This window comes from Ranitomeya imitator, chromosome 1 (assembly GCF_032444005.1).
Source record: "Ranitomeya imitator isolate aRanImi1 chromosome 1, aRanImi1.pri, whole genome shotgun sequence".
Lineage (NCBI taxonomy): Eukaryota > Metazoa > Chordata > Amphibia > Anura > Dendrobatidae > Ranitomeya > Ranitomeya imitator.
In genome coordinates, this window is record NC_091282.1 from 1,192,124,710 (window position 1) to 1,192,141,303 (window position 16,594).

At 45.5% G+C, this 16,594-nt stretch overlaps 1 protein-coding gene across 3 annotated transcripts in view; it reads right to left on the reverse strand.

Annotated features, from left to right (window-relative positions):
• The window catches only part of SLC2A9 (solute carrier family 2 member 9), a 574,319-nt gene extending 558,068 nt beyond the window's left edge, over nt 1-16,251 (reverse strand). Inside the window, exon 1 of one of the 3 annotated variants that reach the window (XM_069744845.1) lies at nt 16,127-16,251. In XM_069744845.1, the coding sequence (XP_069600946.1) occupies nt 16,127-16,168 (42 nt within the window). In that variant the 5' untranslated portion in view covers nt 16,169-16,251. Of the gene's footprint in view, nt 1-8,059; nt 8,178-16,126 lie in introns of those variants that run through there. The other 2 variants (XM_069744847.1, XM_069744851.1) reach the window with 2 other exon arrangements.
• Nucleotides 16,252-16,594: the final 343 nt, after the last annotated feature.

The following is a 16,594-nucleotide window of genomic DNA, read 5'->3' on the forward strand; positions in this document are numbered from 1 at the left end:
CCTCCCTACTGCAATTCCATTTCAACCTAGTGAATTCTCCCACAGGTATTGATTTAACCGTGTGGGCTGGATGGCTAAAGCTGGACGTGGACAGCAGAGACAGCATGACAGCATGAGTAAGATTGATATAGGTCGAAACGCGTAGCCTTATTTATACAATCACCTGTTTGGTCCATCTTTTGTAAGGAGTTTTTCCTTTTTTATTGCCACTTTGGATTAATAAAATATACATTTTTTTACCCATCTTGCTGGAGCTGGAGTATCTATATTGTTTGGAGTTGTCACATAAATGTGAGCTATCTGTGGCAAGAAGGTTTGCTGTGTCTGTCAGCGTATTGTGTCCAGAGGCTGGAGGCGCTACCAGGAGACAGGCCAGTACACCAGGAGATGTGGAGGGGGCCGTAGGAGGGCAACAACCCAGCAGCAGGACCGCTACCTCACCCTTTGTTTAAGGAGGAACAGGAGGAGCACTGCAAATTGACCTCCAGCAGGCCACAAATGTGCATGTCTGTTATTTTTATATCCCTTGTGGACATGCACCTAGATTTTGTGGCTTGACCTGGACACCTATCCCTATTCATTATATTTGTTGTTTGGTTGACAAACCTGCTGGGTATCTATGAATCTAAAAACATTGTCCCAAATCAGGCAACAATTCGTTATTTTGCACAGCATACTGTAATCAGTGGATTGTAGTAAGATGTGGTGTATCGATTCTATATACGTATATGCACTTTAATTGCTGGATCAGGTCCATGAGTGTGGGGTGACGGTTGTAGCCTTATTACAGGTTTTTTTGTTATGTAAGCCCTTTAGGCTTTTTAATGTTTTTATAATTGGAGTATTTCCTAAATGTCAATAAAGGTACAAACATTTTTTTCTTAATATTTTTGAGTGATCTCTGGTATTACTAAGCCTCTTTTTCTCTTTATGTGTGTTGCCCATTATAGTTAGCATACTAAGGGGAATCCTTGTTCACCGGAGTGGTGCCGTCCGCCCTTGTTCAGAATTCATTTCCTTGTCTTGAGGCAATTCCACTGAAGTTTGATCAGCCTGTAACTTCATTTTCCACTTTGATTTTGAGCATCATTCCAACTCCAGACCTCCATGGGATATTAGTTGTGATTTACGTTGATCATTTTTAGGTTTTATTGTTCTCAACACATTCCACTATGTAATGAATAAAGATTTACAACTAGAAAATTTCATTAAGTGATATCTAGGATGCACATTGCATCACTAACAAAACATTGTGGGCAGTTTTATACACAAAAAGGACATGACCGATTCCCTTTAATATTTCATGATGCCTTGCACAGTTAAGACACCCAGTGCCAGAGACAGCAAAACAAGCTCAAAACATTTTGGAATCTCCACCATATTTGACTGTAGGGACTGTGTTCTTTTCTTTATAGGCCTCATTCCATTTTCAGTAAACAGTAGAATGATGTGCTTTACCAAAAAGATCGACCTTGGTCTCATCTGTACATAAGATGCTTTCCCAGAAGGCTGTTGGCTGATGCACCCCAGGCCTGCAGGACAGCTTGAATTTCTTTGGAACTTGATTGAGGCTGCTTATCCACCATCCAGACTATTTTGCATTGCAGCCTTTCATCAATTTTTCTCTGCTGTCCATGTCCAGCTATAGTGCCATGGGCTGTAAACTTTTTGGTTATGTTTTGCACCATAGACAAAGGAATCAAGATCTCTGGAGATTGTTGATACTGTTCAACAATTTTGGTCCTCAAGTCCTCAGATAGGTCTCTTCTCCTTTTTCTGTTCTCCATGCTTAGTGTGGCACACAAACACACAATGCAAAGACTGAGTCAACAACTCCCCTTTTTATCTTGTTGTCAGGACTCTGAATATTTTGGGATTACCTTTTGGGCATTCATGCTCTCTTTCAAGATGGCGTCTTTTGTCTCATGTGCTCCTTGTCTTCCTGCTTTATAGCTCCACCCAGCCTCTAGTCAGTGCTAGAGTATTCTGCCTGTGTCCTGTTCCTGGTGGTTTCCTGGTTTCTTATCTACTCATGCAAACCTGGATATCCTGTTTTTCCCACTCTCAGAGATTCTGCTGGATACACCTGTTACCAGTATTCCGTCTGCTTCTGGTTGCTTGTGCTGGTCTTTCTGTGCCTCGGCCCCCAACTGCATTTGCTGAACACGTAAGTGGGTTACTGCTCTGTCTCTTCCTTCGATTAGATAGATGTGTAGCACAGGACTGTTCTGACACTTCATACCCAGGCCCCTCTGGGTTATCTGATATATATATATATTGTAACGTGGCTAAAGGTTGGATAGTCAACGGGAGGTATGTATCACAGAGAAGGCTTGTCGCTGTGATGTGACCCGGAGTGTATTTGGGAGTCTGCAAGAGTGGACAGACTTCCATGTGTCCTGGCTGGACACTGCAGAGTGGCCTGTGTGTTGGACGGTTCCAAGTGGGGACAGACGTCCTGAACAGCACACAGAGACCATATTTAGGCTGGAGAGCCTATGTGCTCGACATGGCACAGCCTGTATGCCTACAGGTCTGAGAGAGAGCGGAGCTCTAATATGGACATTGAGGATTCAACTGTCTGAAGTAAGACTGTTTACCTGTTGTTCCTGTTGCTATGTGGTTTATGGAGCAATAAACCTGTGAACTTTTAATGAAACGTGCCTCCAGAGTGTCATCCGCCGCACCTGAGCAAGTACAATCCCTACAATTGGTGTTTCGAATGCGGGCAACGATCCAAGGAGCACATGTTGCAGCGCTGGCTGGTCTGAGCCAGAAGTGTGGACGGTCTTGAAAACCGTGAGTAAATACTGATCGGGATCAGTGAGAACTGCAGTTTGTGGATTCCTCTGAGGTGAAGAGGGATCCGGGAACCTGTGTGGCCGGCACCAACAGGTAACAGACAGGTGTCCGTGTGTACTGACCGGGGTCAGAGTGGAAGAAAACAGAGACAGTGCGTCTGGTCATCTCTGAGGCGTGTCCAGAAACCGGTGAAGTTGCCAACGGGTGACGGTCTGAAAACCGTGTATTGTCCTGACCGGGGTCAGTGAAAACTGTTTTTGGGCTATGTTAAAGCCGGGTGTGTAACAGACCGTAGTCTGTGTTAATCTGACCAGGGTCAGTGAGAGATTGTGTTTTTATTTCTATAAGCACGTGTGCAAGTGCTTGCTGTGGACCGGCGAGTCTATATATTTCTTTTTTTTTCTTATGTGATCAACTTGCTGTGGCTCAGTGGGGCCACGAAGACTGAAAGCGTCTGGCGGTAACTCGGCGGGTCCAAGAAGTCCACGGTGCAGAGCCTTGTGAAGTGCAGTTGCAGCAAAGGAAAAAAAAAAAAAAGAGACATTGCTGGTTTAGAGTGTGCAGACTCTTAAAGGGCCAGAGTCACATTGGTGTGCTGTGCAAACTGGGGCCTGAGAGTACTGTGGGAAGTCCACAGGGTGTACCCCAGAGTGGGGTGGTGTCCCTAAAAAGTGGGTGGAGTCCCAAAAACGGAGCGGTGCCCAAATAATTATGGTTGGCCAAAAAGGGGCTGCGTCTCAAAAGGGAGTAGTAACCCAAAAGGGGGTGGAGTCCCTAAAAGGGCCGGTGGCCCTAAAGGAGAAATTGGTCCACAAGGGGGCGGTAACCCAAAAGGGGGTGGAGTCCAAAAAGGGGGCGACGACCCAAATAGGGGTGGTGGCCCAAAAAGGGGTGGCGGCGAATGCGCTGTTGAACTGTTGCCGGGTTCAGTGTTTGAACAGCACATGTTCAGAATATTGTACTGACTTTTCATCTGGCAAGATGACACAGCTGTTCTGTAGAAGTCAATGGAGTGTGCGTGACAGGACTTCTGGACTCCGGGAACCTGGTGACGCTGGTGAGCGCCACACTCCCTGTCTATCTGATTCCCGGAAGGAAGATGGAAGTCCACTGCGTTCATGGGGTCGCTAGGGATTATCCGGTGTCCAGGGTAATAGTGAGATGCCCACTATTATTGCCAGCCATGATGTACCTGTAGTCCCAGACTTGCCATTCCCTGTTGTAATAGGCCAGGACTTTGAAAGGTTTTGGGACTTGTGGGAGGCAAGGGGAGTATCTGGTTGCTCAAAAAGGATCCAGAATGACCCTAAGGGAGCCCCACCACAGCAGGCGGCTGTAGTGATTCCGAGTGGTGTGATGTGTGAAAAGGAGATAGCGACATCTAAGGTTAATAGTCCAGAGTTACGGGTGACCGGAAGAAAGTGTGGGTCTGACACCTGTTTAAGTGGGGACTTGCTGTTCCAGGATGACAGAGGGAGAGGGGGTGACTCCTATTCAGACTGTGACTCAAGCGCAAAGGGAAAAGAGTGCAGTAAGGAGGAGCCGAGTAAAAATGACAGATCTTCGTCTCGTCGCGGGGGATGCAAAAAGGCGGGACAAGTTACACCCTCTGAGAAGAATGATGATGAGGAAGAGACAGGGTCAGGTGCAGATAACATTATTGTCCTTGATGAGGAGGTCACTTTATCTCTGACAAACCCTAGCACTGAGGTAGTTAGTGTCGGGCTGGGGTTAGAACAGATCTGTAGTAGACCCACGTCTGCAATGCCCGGAAAGACTGAACTGGCTCAGTATGATGAAGTACCTGATGCTGAAGAGATGGAGAATTCTGAAGTTACCAAGAGTCCAGAGGTACCTAAGAGTAAACAGACAGAGAGCCCAGGAGAGACCATAGAGGTGGATGCAAAAACAGGTGGAACTCTGAAGAGGCAGAGTGTGGGTGGACAAGAGCCCCCCGTTTGAAAGTTTAATTAAAGAACTAGTGGTGCGACATGTGCTGGCCTAAAGAGAGCAGGACCATAACATAGAGCTGCTTAAAGAAACTGTTGAACAAAAAAGGGTCCTGAGGCAAGCAATTGAGCACAAAGTGGGTGACCTAGAGAAGGAGGTCGTTGAACTCAGAGGTCACCTATCAGCGTGTCAGGTCATGAATAGGGCCATGTTGAAAGATATGGATGTGCTCAGAATGGCTCAAGAAAAGCATCAGCAGGAGCTTCTCCAGAGAGAGGAGGAACGTCGCTGCCTGGCAGAGGAATTGCCAATGCCCATCTTGGCGAAGGCTCAAGCGGAAGAAAAGACTAAGGAAGAGTTCATGCTAAAAGCGGAACAAGAGAGTCACCCGGTTGTGGCAGATGTCCGTGAAGATGAGACCCCGCTTTTCAAGAGCATAATAGAAGTACCCGAAGACATGCGAGAAGTGTGCGCCAGGAAGGGTGTGCATGAAGCATTTAGAAAGGCAGTGGAGGCTTGTAGTGTGGACTGGGTGCCTGAGACTCAGCAATTGGTCATACTGTCGACTAGGGAAGTCACAGTGAAGCGGGTGGCTGTCCTGAGGGATATGCACCTACACTGCCTCCGTACAAAGCAGAAGATCATTTTCAAGAATGATGAAGCCGTTCGACGTTTAGAGCGTGAAAGGAAAGCTCTTAGTCGGCTGGGCTTAGTGGAAGACACAGTCCAAGTACCTAAAGGTCTGGTGGCGAAAGTCATTGGGAAACTTGGGAGAGTGATGCAGGAGATGGTGGATAAATCTGGTCTGAAGAGACTGAGGATACCGGCTGATGAAGAGGTCCAGGTCATGGGTGAAGATGGGATGGTTCCGTTCCTGGTTGTCGGATCCAGAGAGAGTCTCAGGAATATCCGCATGCTCCTGGAATATCGCATGGCATACCTAAGGGAGGTAGAGCAGCTGAGACTTGAGAGACGGCAAGTTAATAAACAGCTGCCAGAGAGGTCGAAGAAGTTTGCGTAAGACCAGAAGTCATCAAGCTGAAGCTAACAGAAGACATAGACAAAAGTGGATGGATTGCTCTCCAGGCAATAAAAACCATGGGAGAAGGTGGCCTGATGAAACGGGTAGAAGCAGTGATGCCTCAGTTAACTCAGGGTTAAGTGACCTAAGCAGGAGATTCTGTAGCAGACGAGATGACAATGGGTCATCGTTATCAAAGGATGTGATGGAAAGGGATGACGAATGCCGACGAAAGGGTTCAATAACAGGCCCTGACTTAGACAGACGGTTTGACTGTCAGGGACGACTGAGAGGGGTCTCTAGTCGGTTTAGGACAAGTGCCAAGCCCCATGGCTTTAGGCAGAGGGGGAGGTATGTAACGTGGCTAAAGGTTGGATAGTCGACGGGAGGTATGTATCACAGAGAAGGCTTGTTGCTGTGATGCGAACCGGAGTGTGTTTGGGAGTCTGCAAGAGTGGACAGACTTCCATGTGTCCTGGCTGGACACTGCAGAGTGGCCTGTGTGTTGGACGGTTCCAAGTGGGGACAGATGTCCTGAACAGCACACAGAGACCATATTTAGGCTGGAGAGCCTATGTGCTCGACATGGCACAGCCTGTATGCCTACAGGTCTGAGAGAGAGCGGTGCTCTAATATGGACATTGAGGATTCAACTGTCTGAAGTAAGACTGTTTACCTGTTGTTCCTGTTGCTATGTGGTTTATGGAGCAATAAACCTGTGAACTTTTAATGAAACGTGCCTCCAGAGTGTCATCCGCCGCACCTGAGCAAGTACAATCCCTACAATATATATATATATATATATATATATATATATATACATAATTGTCTAAGGGGTACTTCCGTCTGTCTGTCTGTCTGTCCTTCTGTCACGGATATTCATTGGTCCTGGCCTCTGTCTATCATGGAAAGCCAAGTCGCTGATTGGTCGCCGCAAAACAGCCACGACCAATCAGCGACGGGCACAGTCCAGAAGAAAATGGCCGCTCCATACTCCCCGCAGTCAGTGGCCGGTGCCCACTCCCTGCAGTCACTGTCCCCGGCGCTCCGCTCCCCGCACTCACTGTCCCCGGCGCTCCGCTCCCCATAGTCAGTGTTCCCAGCGCTCCGCTCCCCGCAGTCATTGTCCCCGGTGCTCCGCTCCCCGCACTGTGTCCCCGGCGCTCCGCTCCCTGTACGCTCCATACTCCCCTCCGGTCACCGCTAACACAGGGTTAATGCCGGCGGTAACGCATTCCGTTACCGCCGCTATTAACCCTGTGTGTCCCCAACATTTTACTATTGATGCTGCCTATGCGGCATCAATAGTAAAAGAAAGTAATGTTAAAACTAATTAAAAAAAAAAAATAAACTGCTGTACTCACCCTCCGTTGTCCGCTGAACCACTCGCGCCTGCCGCCATCTTCCTTTCCCAGCGATGCTTTGCGAAATTACCCATAAGACCTAGTGGTCTCGCGAGACCGCTAAGTCATATGGGTAATTTCGCAAAGCTTCCTGGGAACACAAGATGGCGGCAACCACGTGCCCATCTGCACAGGATCCCAGGAAGCGGAGAGACGGGACGCAGAGGAGCAGCGACCAGAATGGTGAGTACGTTACACTACAAGGGGCCCTCGGATCGTTAGGTGAGTATGTTTATTTTTTATTTTTTTACCCTGTGACATACGTGGCTCGGTAATATAGTACGTCACTGGGCAATATCCTATGTGCCTCTGTGCTGTATACTACAAGGCTGGGCAATATACTACGTCGCTGTGCAATATACTACGTGGCTGGACAATATACTATGTGGCTGTGCAATATACTACGTGGCTGGGCAATATACTACCTCGCTCTGCAATATACTACGTGGCTCTGTGCTGTATACTACGTGGCTGCGCAATATACTACGTCGCTGTGCAATATACTACATGGCTCTGTGCTGTATACTACGTGGCTGGGAAATATACTACGTAAATGGGCAATATACTACGTGGCTCGGCAATATACTACATGGCTCTGTGCTCTATACTACGTAACTGGGGCAATATACTACGTGGATGGGCAATATACTACGTAACTGGGGCAATATACTACGTGGATGGGCAATATACTATGTAACTGGGGCAATATACTACATGGATGGGCAATATACTACGTGGCTGGGCAATATAATATGTGGACATGCATACTCTAGAATACCCGATGTGCTTGAATCGGGCCACCATCTAGTATATATATATATAACCTATGGACTTGCTTATTAATATTTATATATCTCCGTGTATGGACCAGACAAGGACTTACTTGTTCAAGCATCCTTAAGTGTAAATTGTGCTTCACAGACTGCTCCACTGTTTGCGTTTTCCTCTGAGGATTCCAACAGACTTTGTTAAGCTTTCATTCAATACGTACACTCAGTGTTTATGGACTTTGAGTTTTCCTCTGCACTTCTATTGCAACACAGTGTGTTTATATTATAGACTTTTTCACCTATAAGCTGTGTTCTGTAGTGTCTTTGCTCTACACAAAACGACTCCTGAGTCATCCACTATAATTATTACACTTGTTTTAGGTGCAATTTTCATGTTGCCCACACCTACTACTTGCCACAGGTGAGTTTAAATGAGCATCACATGCTTGAAACAAAGTTGATTACCCACAATTTTGGAAAGGTGCCAACAATTTTGCCCAGCCCATTTTTGAGGTTTTGTGTGAAATTATGTCCAATTTGCCTTGGTTGCCTCTATTTTGTGTTGTTCCAATACACACAAAGGAAATAAACAGACTATTCATATGGTATCTTCATCCACCCTACTCTCCGGCTTTGTCTGTCTATGAAGTGCATATAGTACATCACCCAACTTTCCACATAGACTTTCCTCTGCTCCTAGCATTCACATGGTATGTCTTTCAACTAACCCCAGCTTTACCTCAGTGTTATTTATGACATTGTTTACTTTGGATTGATTATATGCATCTGGTCCACTCTTAATTCTCTGACCAAGATGAACAGACACCACTCCTCTCTGCTTCACACCTGAATGCACTTTGTAGCACATATTGCATAGCTCAAGTCTGCAAAGACTTTAGTCTGCAGTGTGATTCCTATAAGTGTGTCCTAGAAGTGTGAAGATTACTGTAGAATTAAAACCAGAATTGAACCAGAAAGGAACTGAAGGTAACTGGCCAGTAACTGTAAAAAATGTTTCTGTTTGTTTTCACTCTCACCCTTATAATCTTTCACTTTCTGCAAACTCCCCTAATCCCTACACCTAGTAAGGAACTGTTCATCTCTTCTTCCCCATCCATCTCACCTCCTCCTCTGAACTTTTCCTCAACATACAATCCTCTGTCTCTAAGCACAGACAGCCCCCTCATGCCCTCTCCTGCTCCCACCTGCTAACACTTTCTTTGCTCCTTCTCACTGCTGGTGATATCTCCCCAAATCTTGGTCCTCCTCACCACATCCCCACAGTCAGTTCTACCTCCCATCCACACTCTATCACAAATTTCCGTAACCTCTCTAACCTTATACCCATTTGCACAGCCCCCGCTTCCCCAGTCCCACTAACAGGAGCTCTGTGGAATGCTTGCTCTGTCTGCAACAAGCTTTCCTACATCCATGATCTTTTTGTTACTACCAAACTTTCCTTCCTCGCCATCATCGAAACCTGGCTCACCCCTTCTGACACAGCCTCTCCTGCTGCACTTTCGTATGGTGGCTTCCACCTTTCTCACACACCCCGACCCAGCAGCAAGTATAGCGGAGGAGGTGGTTTTCTCCTGTCAGATAACTGCTCCTTCACCCCAATCCCACTGCCTCCTTCTGTTACCCTCCTTTCCTTTGAGGTGCACACTGTGCGCATCTACTCCCCCTCCAACCTCCATCTGGCTGTCATATACTGCCCCCAGGGCCATCCACCACCTTCTCTGACCACTTCACCACCTGGCTCCTTCATTTCCTTTCTGCAGACATCCCCACTATCATCATGGGCGACTTCAACATCCCTATTGACACTTCCCTCTCAGCTGCCACTAAACTTCTATCTCTCACTTCCTCCTTTGCCCTCACTCAATGGTCTTCTACAGCCACCCACAAAGATGGTCACGCATTGGACCTCATCTTCACCCGCCTCTGATCCCTATATAACCTCTAACACACCTCTTCCTCTTTCTGACCACAACCTACTCAAATTCTCTTCCCTCTCCACTCCTTGTCTACAATCCCCACCCAACAAACTTGCACACCCTCGCAGAAATCTTAAATACCTTAATCTACACTCACTCTCTGAATCCCTCCTCCCTCTCACAGACATAAGTTCCCTTCACAATGCGGATGACGCTGCCGCTCTATATAACACCACAATAGCTGTAGCTTTGGAATCTCTTGCCCCTCTCACACATATCAAAGCTCGCAAAATCAACAAACAGCCCTGGCATACCAGCCTGACCAAAGAACTGAGGTGAACTTCCAGGGCTGCTGAGCGGAGATGGAAAAGATCCCACTCCAACGAGCACTTCATCACATTCAAACAGTCCCTCACTACTTTCATGACCACACTTGCCACAGCAAAACAAACCTACTTCTCATCTCTCATATCCTCCCTGTCTCACAACCCTAAACAGTTATTCAACACCTTCAATTCTCTCCTCCGTTCCCCAGCACCTCCTCCCTCCCCACTTATCTCAGCTGAAGACTTTGCCTCATTTTTCAAGCAGAAGATTGAGAACATCAGAGACAGTTTTGGTCAGCAACCCCCAGAGCCCTTCCTCTCAACTTCCCAACCCTCCACCTCCAAAACCAACTTCTCCACCATTACAGAAGATCGACTCTCCACTCTACTCTCAAGATCACATCTCACCACCTGTGCACGTGACCCATCCCATCCCACTTCATCCCAAACCTCGCCAGTCTTCATCCCAACCCTAACCCATCTGTTCAACCTATCACTAACAGCTGGTGTTATCCCCTCAAGCTTCAAACATGCCTCAATCACACCTATCCTAAAAGCCCTCTCTTGACCCATCCTCTTTATCTAGTTATCGCCCTATATCACTTCTCCCCTATGCCTCAAAACTACTGAAACAACACGTCCATCTTGAACTGTCCTTCCATCTCTCTTCTTGCTCCCTCTTCAACCACTTATAATCTGGCTTCCGGTCACACCACTCCACTGAAACTGCCCTAACTAAGGTCACCAATGACCTATTAACCGCCAAGAGCAAGAGACACTACTCTATCCTCCTCCTCCTGGTCCTGTCCTCTGCCTTCGACACAGTGGATCATTCCCTATTACTACAGACCCTCTCATCCCTTGGCATCACAGACTTGGCCCTATCCTGGATCTCGTCATACCTAACAGACTGGACATTCAGCGTCTCCCAGTCGCACATCACCTCCTCACCTCGCCCCCTATCTGTCGGAGTCCCTCAAGTTCAGTCCTAGGGCCCCTGCTCTTCTCCATTTACACCTTTGGCCTGGGACAGCTCATAGAATCTCACAGCTTTCAGTATCATCTCTATGCCCATGACACACAGATGTACATCTCTGGACCAGATATCACCACCCTACTAACCAGAATCCCACAATGTCTGTCCGCTATTTCAATCTTCTTTGCACTAGATTTCTAAAACTTAACATGGACAAAACAGAATTCATCATCTTTCCCCCATCTCACGCGACCCCCCCATCAAAACAATCTTTTCCAGTAAACGGCTGCCCACTCTTCCCAGTCCCATAAGCTCGCTGCCTTGGGGTAATCCTTGACACTGATCTCTCCTTTACACCACATATCCAAGCCCTTTCCACTTCCTGCCACCTTCAACTCAAAAATATTTAATGGATCCGTAAATTCCTAAACCAAGAATCTGCAAAAACCCTAGTCCATGTCCTCATTATCTCTCGCCTTGACTATTGCAACCTCCTGCTCTGTGGCCTCCCCTCGAACACTCTTGCACCCCTCCAATCTATTCTAAACTCTGCTGCCTGACTAATCCACCTGTCCCCCCGCTATTCCCTGGCTTCTCCCTTCTGTCAATCCCTTTACTGGCTCCCCATTGCCCAGAGACTCCAGTACAAAACCGTAACCATGACATAAAAAGCCATCCACAACCTGTCTCCTCCATACATCTGTGACCTCGTCTCCTGGTACTTACCTGCACACAACCTCCGATCCTCACAAGATCTCCTTCTCTACTCCCCTCTTATCTCCTCTTCCCACAATCGCATACAAGACTTCTCTCGCGTATCACCCCTACTCTGGAACCCTCTACCACAACATATCAGACTCTCGCCTACCATCGAAACCTTCAAAAAGAGCCTGAAGACCCACCTCTTCTGACAAGCCTACAACCTGCAGTAGTCACCGATCCACCAAACCGCTGCACGACCAGCTCTACCCTCGCTTACTGTATTCTCACCCATCCCTTGTAGATTGTGAGCCCTCATGGGCAGGGTCCTTTCTCCTCCTGTACCAGTTGTGACTTGTATTGTTCAAGATTATTGTACTTGTTTTTATTATGTATACCCCTCCTCACATGTAAAGCGCCATGGAATAAATGACGCTATAATAATAACATAAGACATGTGTAATTGCAATAATTTTCTGAGCGAAATTTCATTTTCTGGAACAATTTCAATGGTGCCAACATTTTCAGCCATAATTGTATATATACAGTGGGTACGGAAAGCATTCAGACTCCTTTACATTTTTCACTCTATGTTTCATTGCAGCCATTTGGTAAATTCAAAGAAGTTCATTTTTTCCTCATTAATGTACACTCTGCACCCCATCTTGACTGAAAAATACAGAAATGTAGACATTTTTGCATATTTATTAAAAAAGAAAAACTGAAATATCACATGGTCATAAGTAGTGTTGAGCATTCCGATACGCAAGTATCGGGTATCGGCCGATACTTGCGGTATCGGAATTCCGATACCGAGATCCGATACTTTTGTGGTATCGGGTATCGGTATCGGATACATAGAGATGTGTAAAATAAAGAATTAAAATAAAAAATATTGATATATTTACCTCTCCGGCGGCCCCTGGACTCAGCGCGGGTAACCGGCAGGCTTCGTTGTTCAAAATCAGCGCTTTTAGGACCTGAGAATCACGTCCCGGCTTCTGATTGGTCGCGGGCCGCGACCAATCACAAGCCGCTACGTCTTTGAAAGCCATTAACGCGCTCATTTTTAAAAATGAGCGCGTTAATAGCTTGCGGTGACGTCGCGGCTTGTGATTGGTCGCGTGGCGGTCACATGGGCGGCCCGCGACCAATCAGAAGCCGGGACGTGATTCTCAGGTCCTAAAAGCGCTGATTTTGAACAAAGAAGCCTGCCGGTTACCCGCGCTGAGTTCAGGGGCCGCCGGAGAGGTAAATATATCAATATTTTTTATTTTAATTCTTTATTTTACACATCCCTATGGATCCCAGGGCCTGAAGGAGAGTTTCCTCTCCTTCAGACCCTGGGAACCATGAGAATACCTTCCGATACTTGATGTCCCATTGACTTGTATTGGTATCGGATATCGGTATCGGCGATATCTGATATTTTTCGGGTATCGGCCGATACTATCCGATACCGATACTTTCAAGTATCGGACGGTATCGCTCAACACTAGTCATAAGTATTCAGACCTTTTGCTCAGACACTCATACTTAAGTCACATGCTGTCCATTTCCTTGTGATCATCCTTGAGATGGTTCTACTTCTTCATTGGAGTCCAGCAGTGTTTAACCCTGCTGTTCTGTTCGGGTCATAGTGACCCGAACAGACTTTTTGCGGCCCTGTAGATTTTTTTCTGTAAGTCTATAAAACTTGAGACTCCTTGACTTTTCCTCATTTAGGGGGACCTACCTATGAGTATTTTTTTTTTGGTTACTTTTTGCTACACGCAAAAAGTTACACTTGTTGTGTTCGGGTCATAGTGACCCGACATCGTTTTTTACAGCTGTGAGGCCATATTTTCAGTGAAATAAAGGAGTTATAACCTCAGTTGGGTCTATTCATTGCATCTACTATTGTATATCAATTGATTTATTTCCTAAATTATTTCAATGGGGTCGTACACGCGCTCTACCGGGGGTATGCATTGAGATCTGCGCAACATAAAAATGGCTTTATATTGATTATTTTTGGTACGCAGTCTATTCTAAAATGTAGAGTGCATCCGGAGAGATCCCTAGGTGTGCACTACACGTGTATATTATGCGCAGAACGGACTGCTCAGAACGCGCTGTCTAAGACGTTTTTTTTTGTAAAGCTGAGCTGTAAAGTCTTGCAAATAATTTTTTTTTGCTAAGTAAGTCTGTCTTCCTGGCTTATCTGCTTGTTTTCAGAAGGGTTCTTATCTTCTCTGCTCTTATCAGTACACATATGCTAGAGCAGACATGTTACCTTTCAGTTTCTTTGGAGAGCAGCTGTGTGCTTCTACCCCCATGGCCTCTTCCGGCATCAAAAGAAAAAGATGCAGCTATTGCCCTTCTACTTGTGACAACAAGACGAGTATAACATGTTCTGGCTGTAAAACATTTCTATGCAAAAATCATGTGTATTGTTTTTCATGCAAGAATCCGTAAATTTATATGATCATGTAAATATATTCACATTGTAAATGTTTATTATCTTTAATTTTTTATCACAAAATGTTTGATTTGATTGTTTTGTTTTTTGTTTTTTTTTTTACAAAATATGTGTAGTTTTCTATTTTCGTTTTGCTCATTGGATGGATGTTTTTTCAGAATAAAAACAAAAAAAAAAGATTTCTAGTTTATTTTTCTTTTTTTTTTACTACCAAACATGTTCACAAACAGTCTAGTAAGCAAAAAGTATTAAAAAAATGGAGTTAGAGTGTCTAAAATCAAGGTTTAATAAGCCAGGTCATAGTGACCCGGAACACTACAAGTGCATAGTAAATGCGAACAAAACAGCAGGGTTAATTAAACTGATAGGACTTCAATGGAAGTCTTCAAACAGAGGCTGGACTGACTTGTCTGGGATGATTTAGTGAATCCTGCTTTGAGCAGGGGGTGGGATCAGATGACCCAGGAGGTCCCTTCCAACTCTAACATTCTATGACTCTATGACTTGATTTGTAAAGGCTCACACCTGTCTATATAAGACCTCACAGCTCACAGTGCATGTCAGACCAAATGAGAATTGGCGCCATTCATTTTCCATTTCATCCCCTTGCACCCCAGACCTCCATGAAGACTTCTCCCAATCACGACTCATTATGTCTATGTCCACCATAAAAATAAAAAAGAGCATTAACTAGCTTTAATGTAAATTCTAATTTAAATCCTTAATGTAAAGTTGGAGTATCCCCCCCTTTTTTGGGCTGTTCATTTCGTCTATATAGATTTCCATGTACAGTTATTAAATCAGTCAGTTATGGGTTCTGCCCTGCCCCCCTGGCTATTTTGAGGCCTCTTGTCACGTAGCAAGGTGATGTCACAACAAAGCTGTCAGGTCAGCCCGGACTAGGGGCTCCTTCTCTGTCCCTAACACTAGGGTGCACCATAGCTCGTTTTACTCCTTGGGATACTTCTAAAGGTGAAGATGCCAGGGCCTCTGTCTGTTCTTTTCCAACACCCAGGGAAGAGAGGCACTACTATGCACCATAGTACACCAACCCGATAAATAAGGCAACACAAACAAGGATTAACAGAAAACTCCAGGCATAGAAAATATTCACTCACATATAACAGAAATTCACTGGGGCTTGGAGGTAGGGGAATAAACCAAAATAGAGAAGGATAGGGAGTTACCACACATACAAACTAAGCAACTGTCACTAATGACTCCTCCAACACTCCTTCTCATATAAACTTCTCTCCCTTCCTTAGCCATGCAGCAAATGCTAGCTCTGACAAGGATTTGTAACACAACCCAGGTTATAAAGTGGAAAGGAGTGGCTAACTGAGCTCAGCTTTGAACACAGGGATTTCCAACTTGGCTGATTTATCCTTGTTCCACCAGAAGAAATAAACACATTTAAAATGAAGGAGAAGTGCTTCTTCTCAGTGCCGGAGTAGGAGCAATGAGACACTGCGGTCTTCTAGCTCCACACTGTCACGGTAACCCTGGGACAGGTGAACTTCAAGACCTAGGGATCATCATGATTGGGTTACATCTTGTCACAGTGGGATGGCTTTTGATCAAAATTGTAGTAACTAAGTGCCCTATGTAATTTACATTACTACTACTATTTATTTACATATTTTCATACTCCAGGGTATTTGCTCAATTGTTTTTTATCCTAGTTTCTGCATAGAGAGCCAGTGGCCAATGTATTGTGTAGTGCCCCCTAAGAAAGTTCAGCATAGTAGTTTAGACCTCTTAATAAATTTGGTACATCTTACTTCAATGGGCTTCTCTTCTCTTCGTGGCCACCCATGTAGCATAAGGAGTCGGAAGCCGAGATCTCGTGTATTGTGCTGAGTGTTTTCTTGTGAGCCTCCTCCCTCAAGATAAAACTGCTGCCAAGTAATCTTATCTCACATTGTTTGAATTGTGAAAAGAGGAATGTAATTTCTGTGTTAAACTCAGGTTGCAATAAGCAAAAGAAATGTACTGTTGCAATTGCAGTTTGTGTGTTCTAGAAACACTATAAAAAAAGACTTTGACCTTTATTCATCAAAGCTTTTACATCACAATTCTGGGGTAAAAAGCTTTGCAAAGTAGCAATTTTTGCACAATTGGAGGCTGTTCAAAAAGTTTGTGATTTTTTTTTACATTTTTACTCCACTTTCATCCAGCTCCATCAAAGTGGATGGAGCTAGAGGTGGGATGGAGTGTGGTGACCGCGGCTTGTCCAATTCATGACAAGT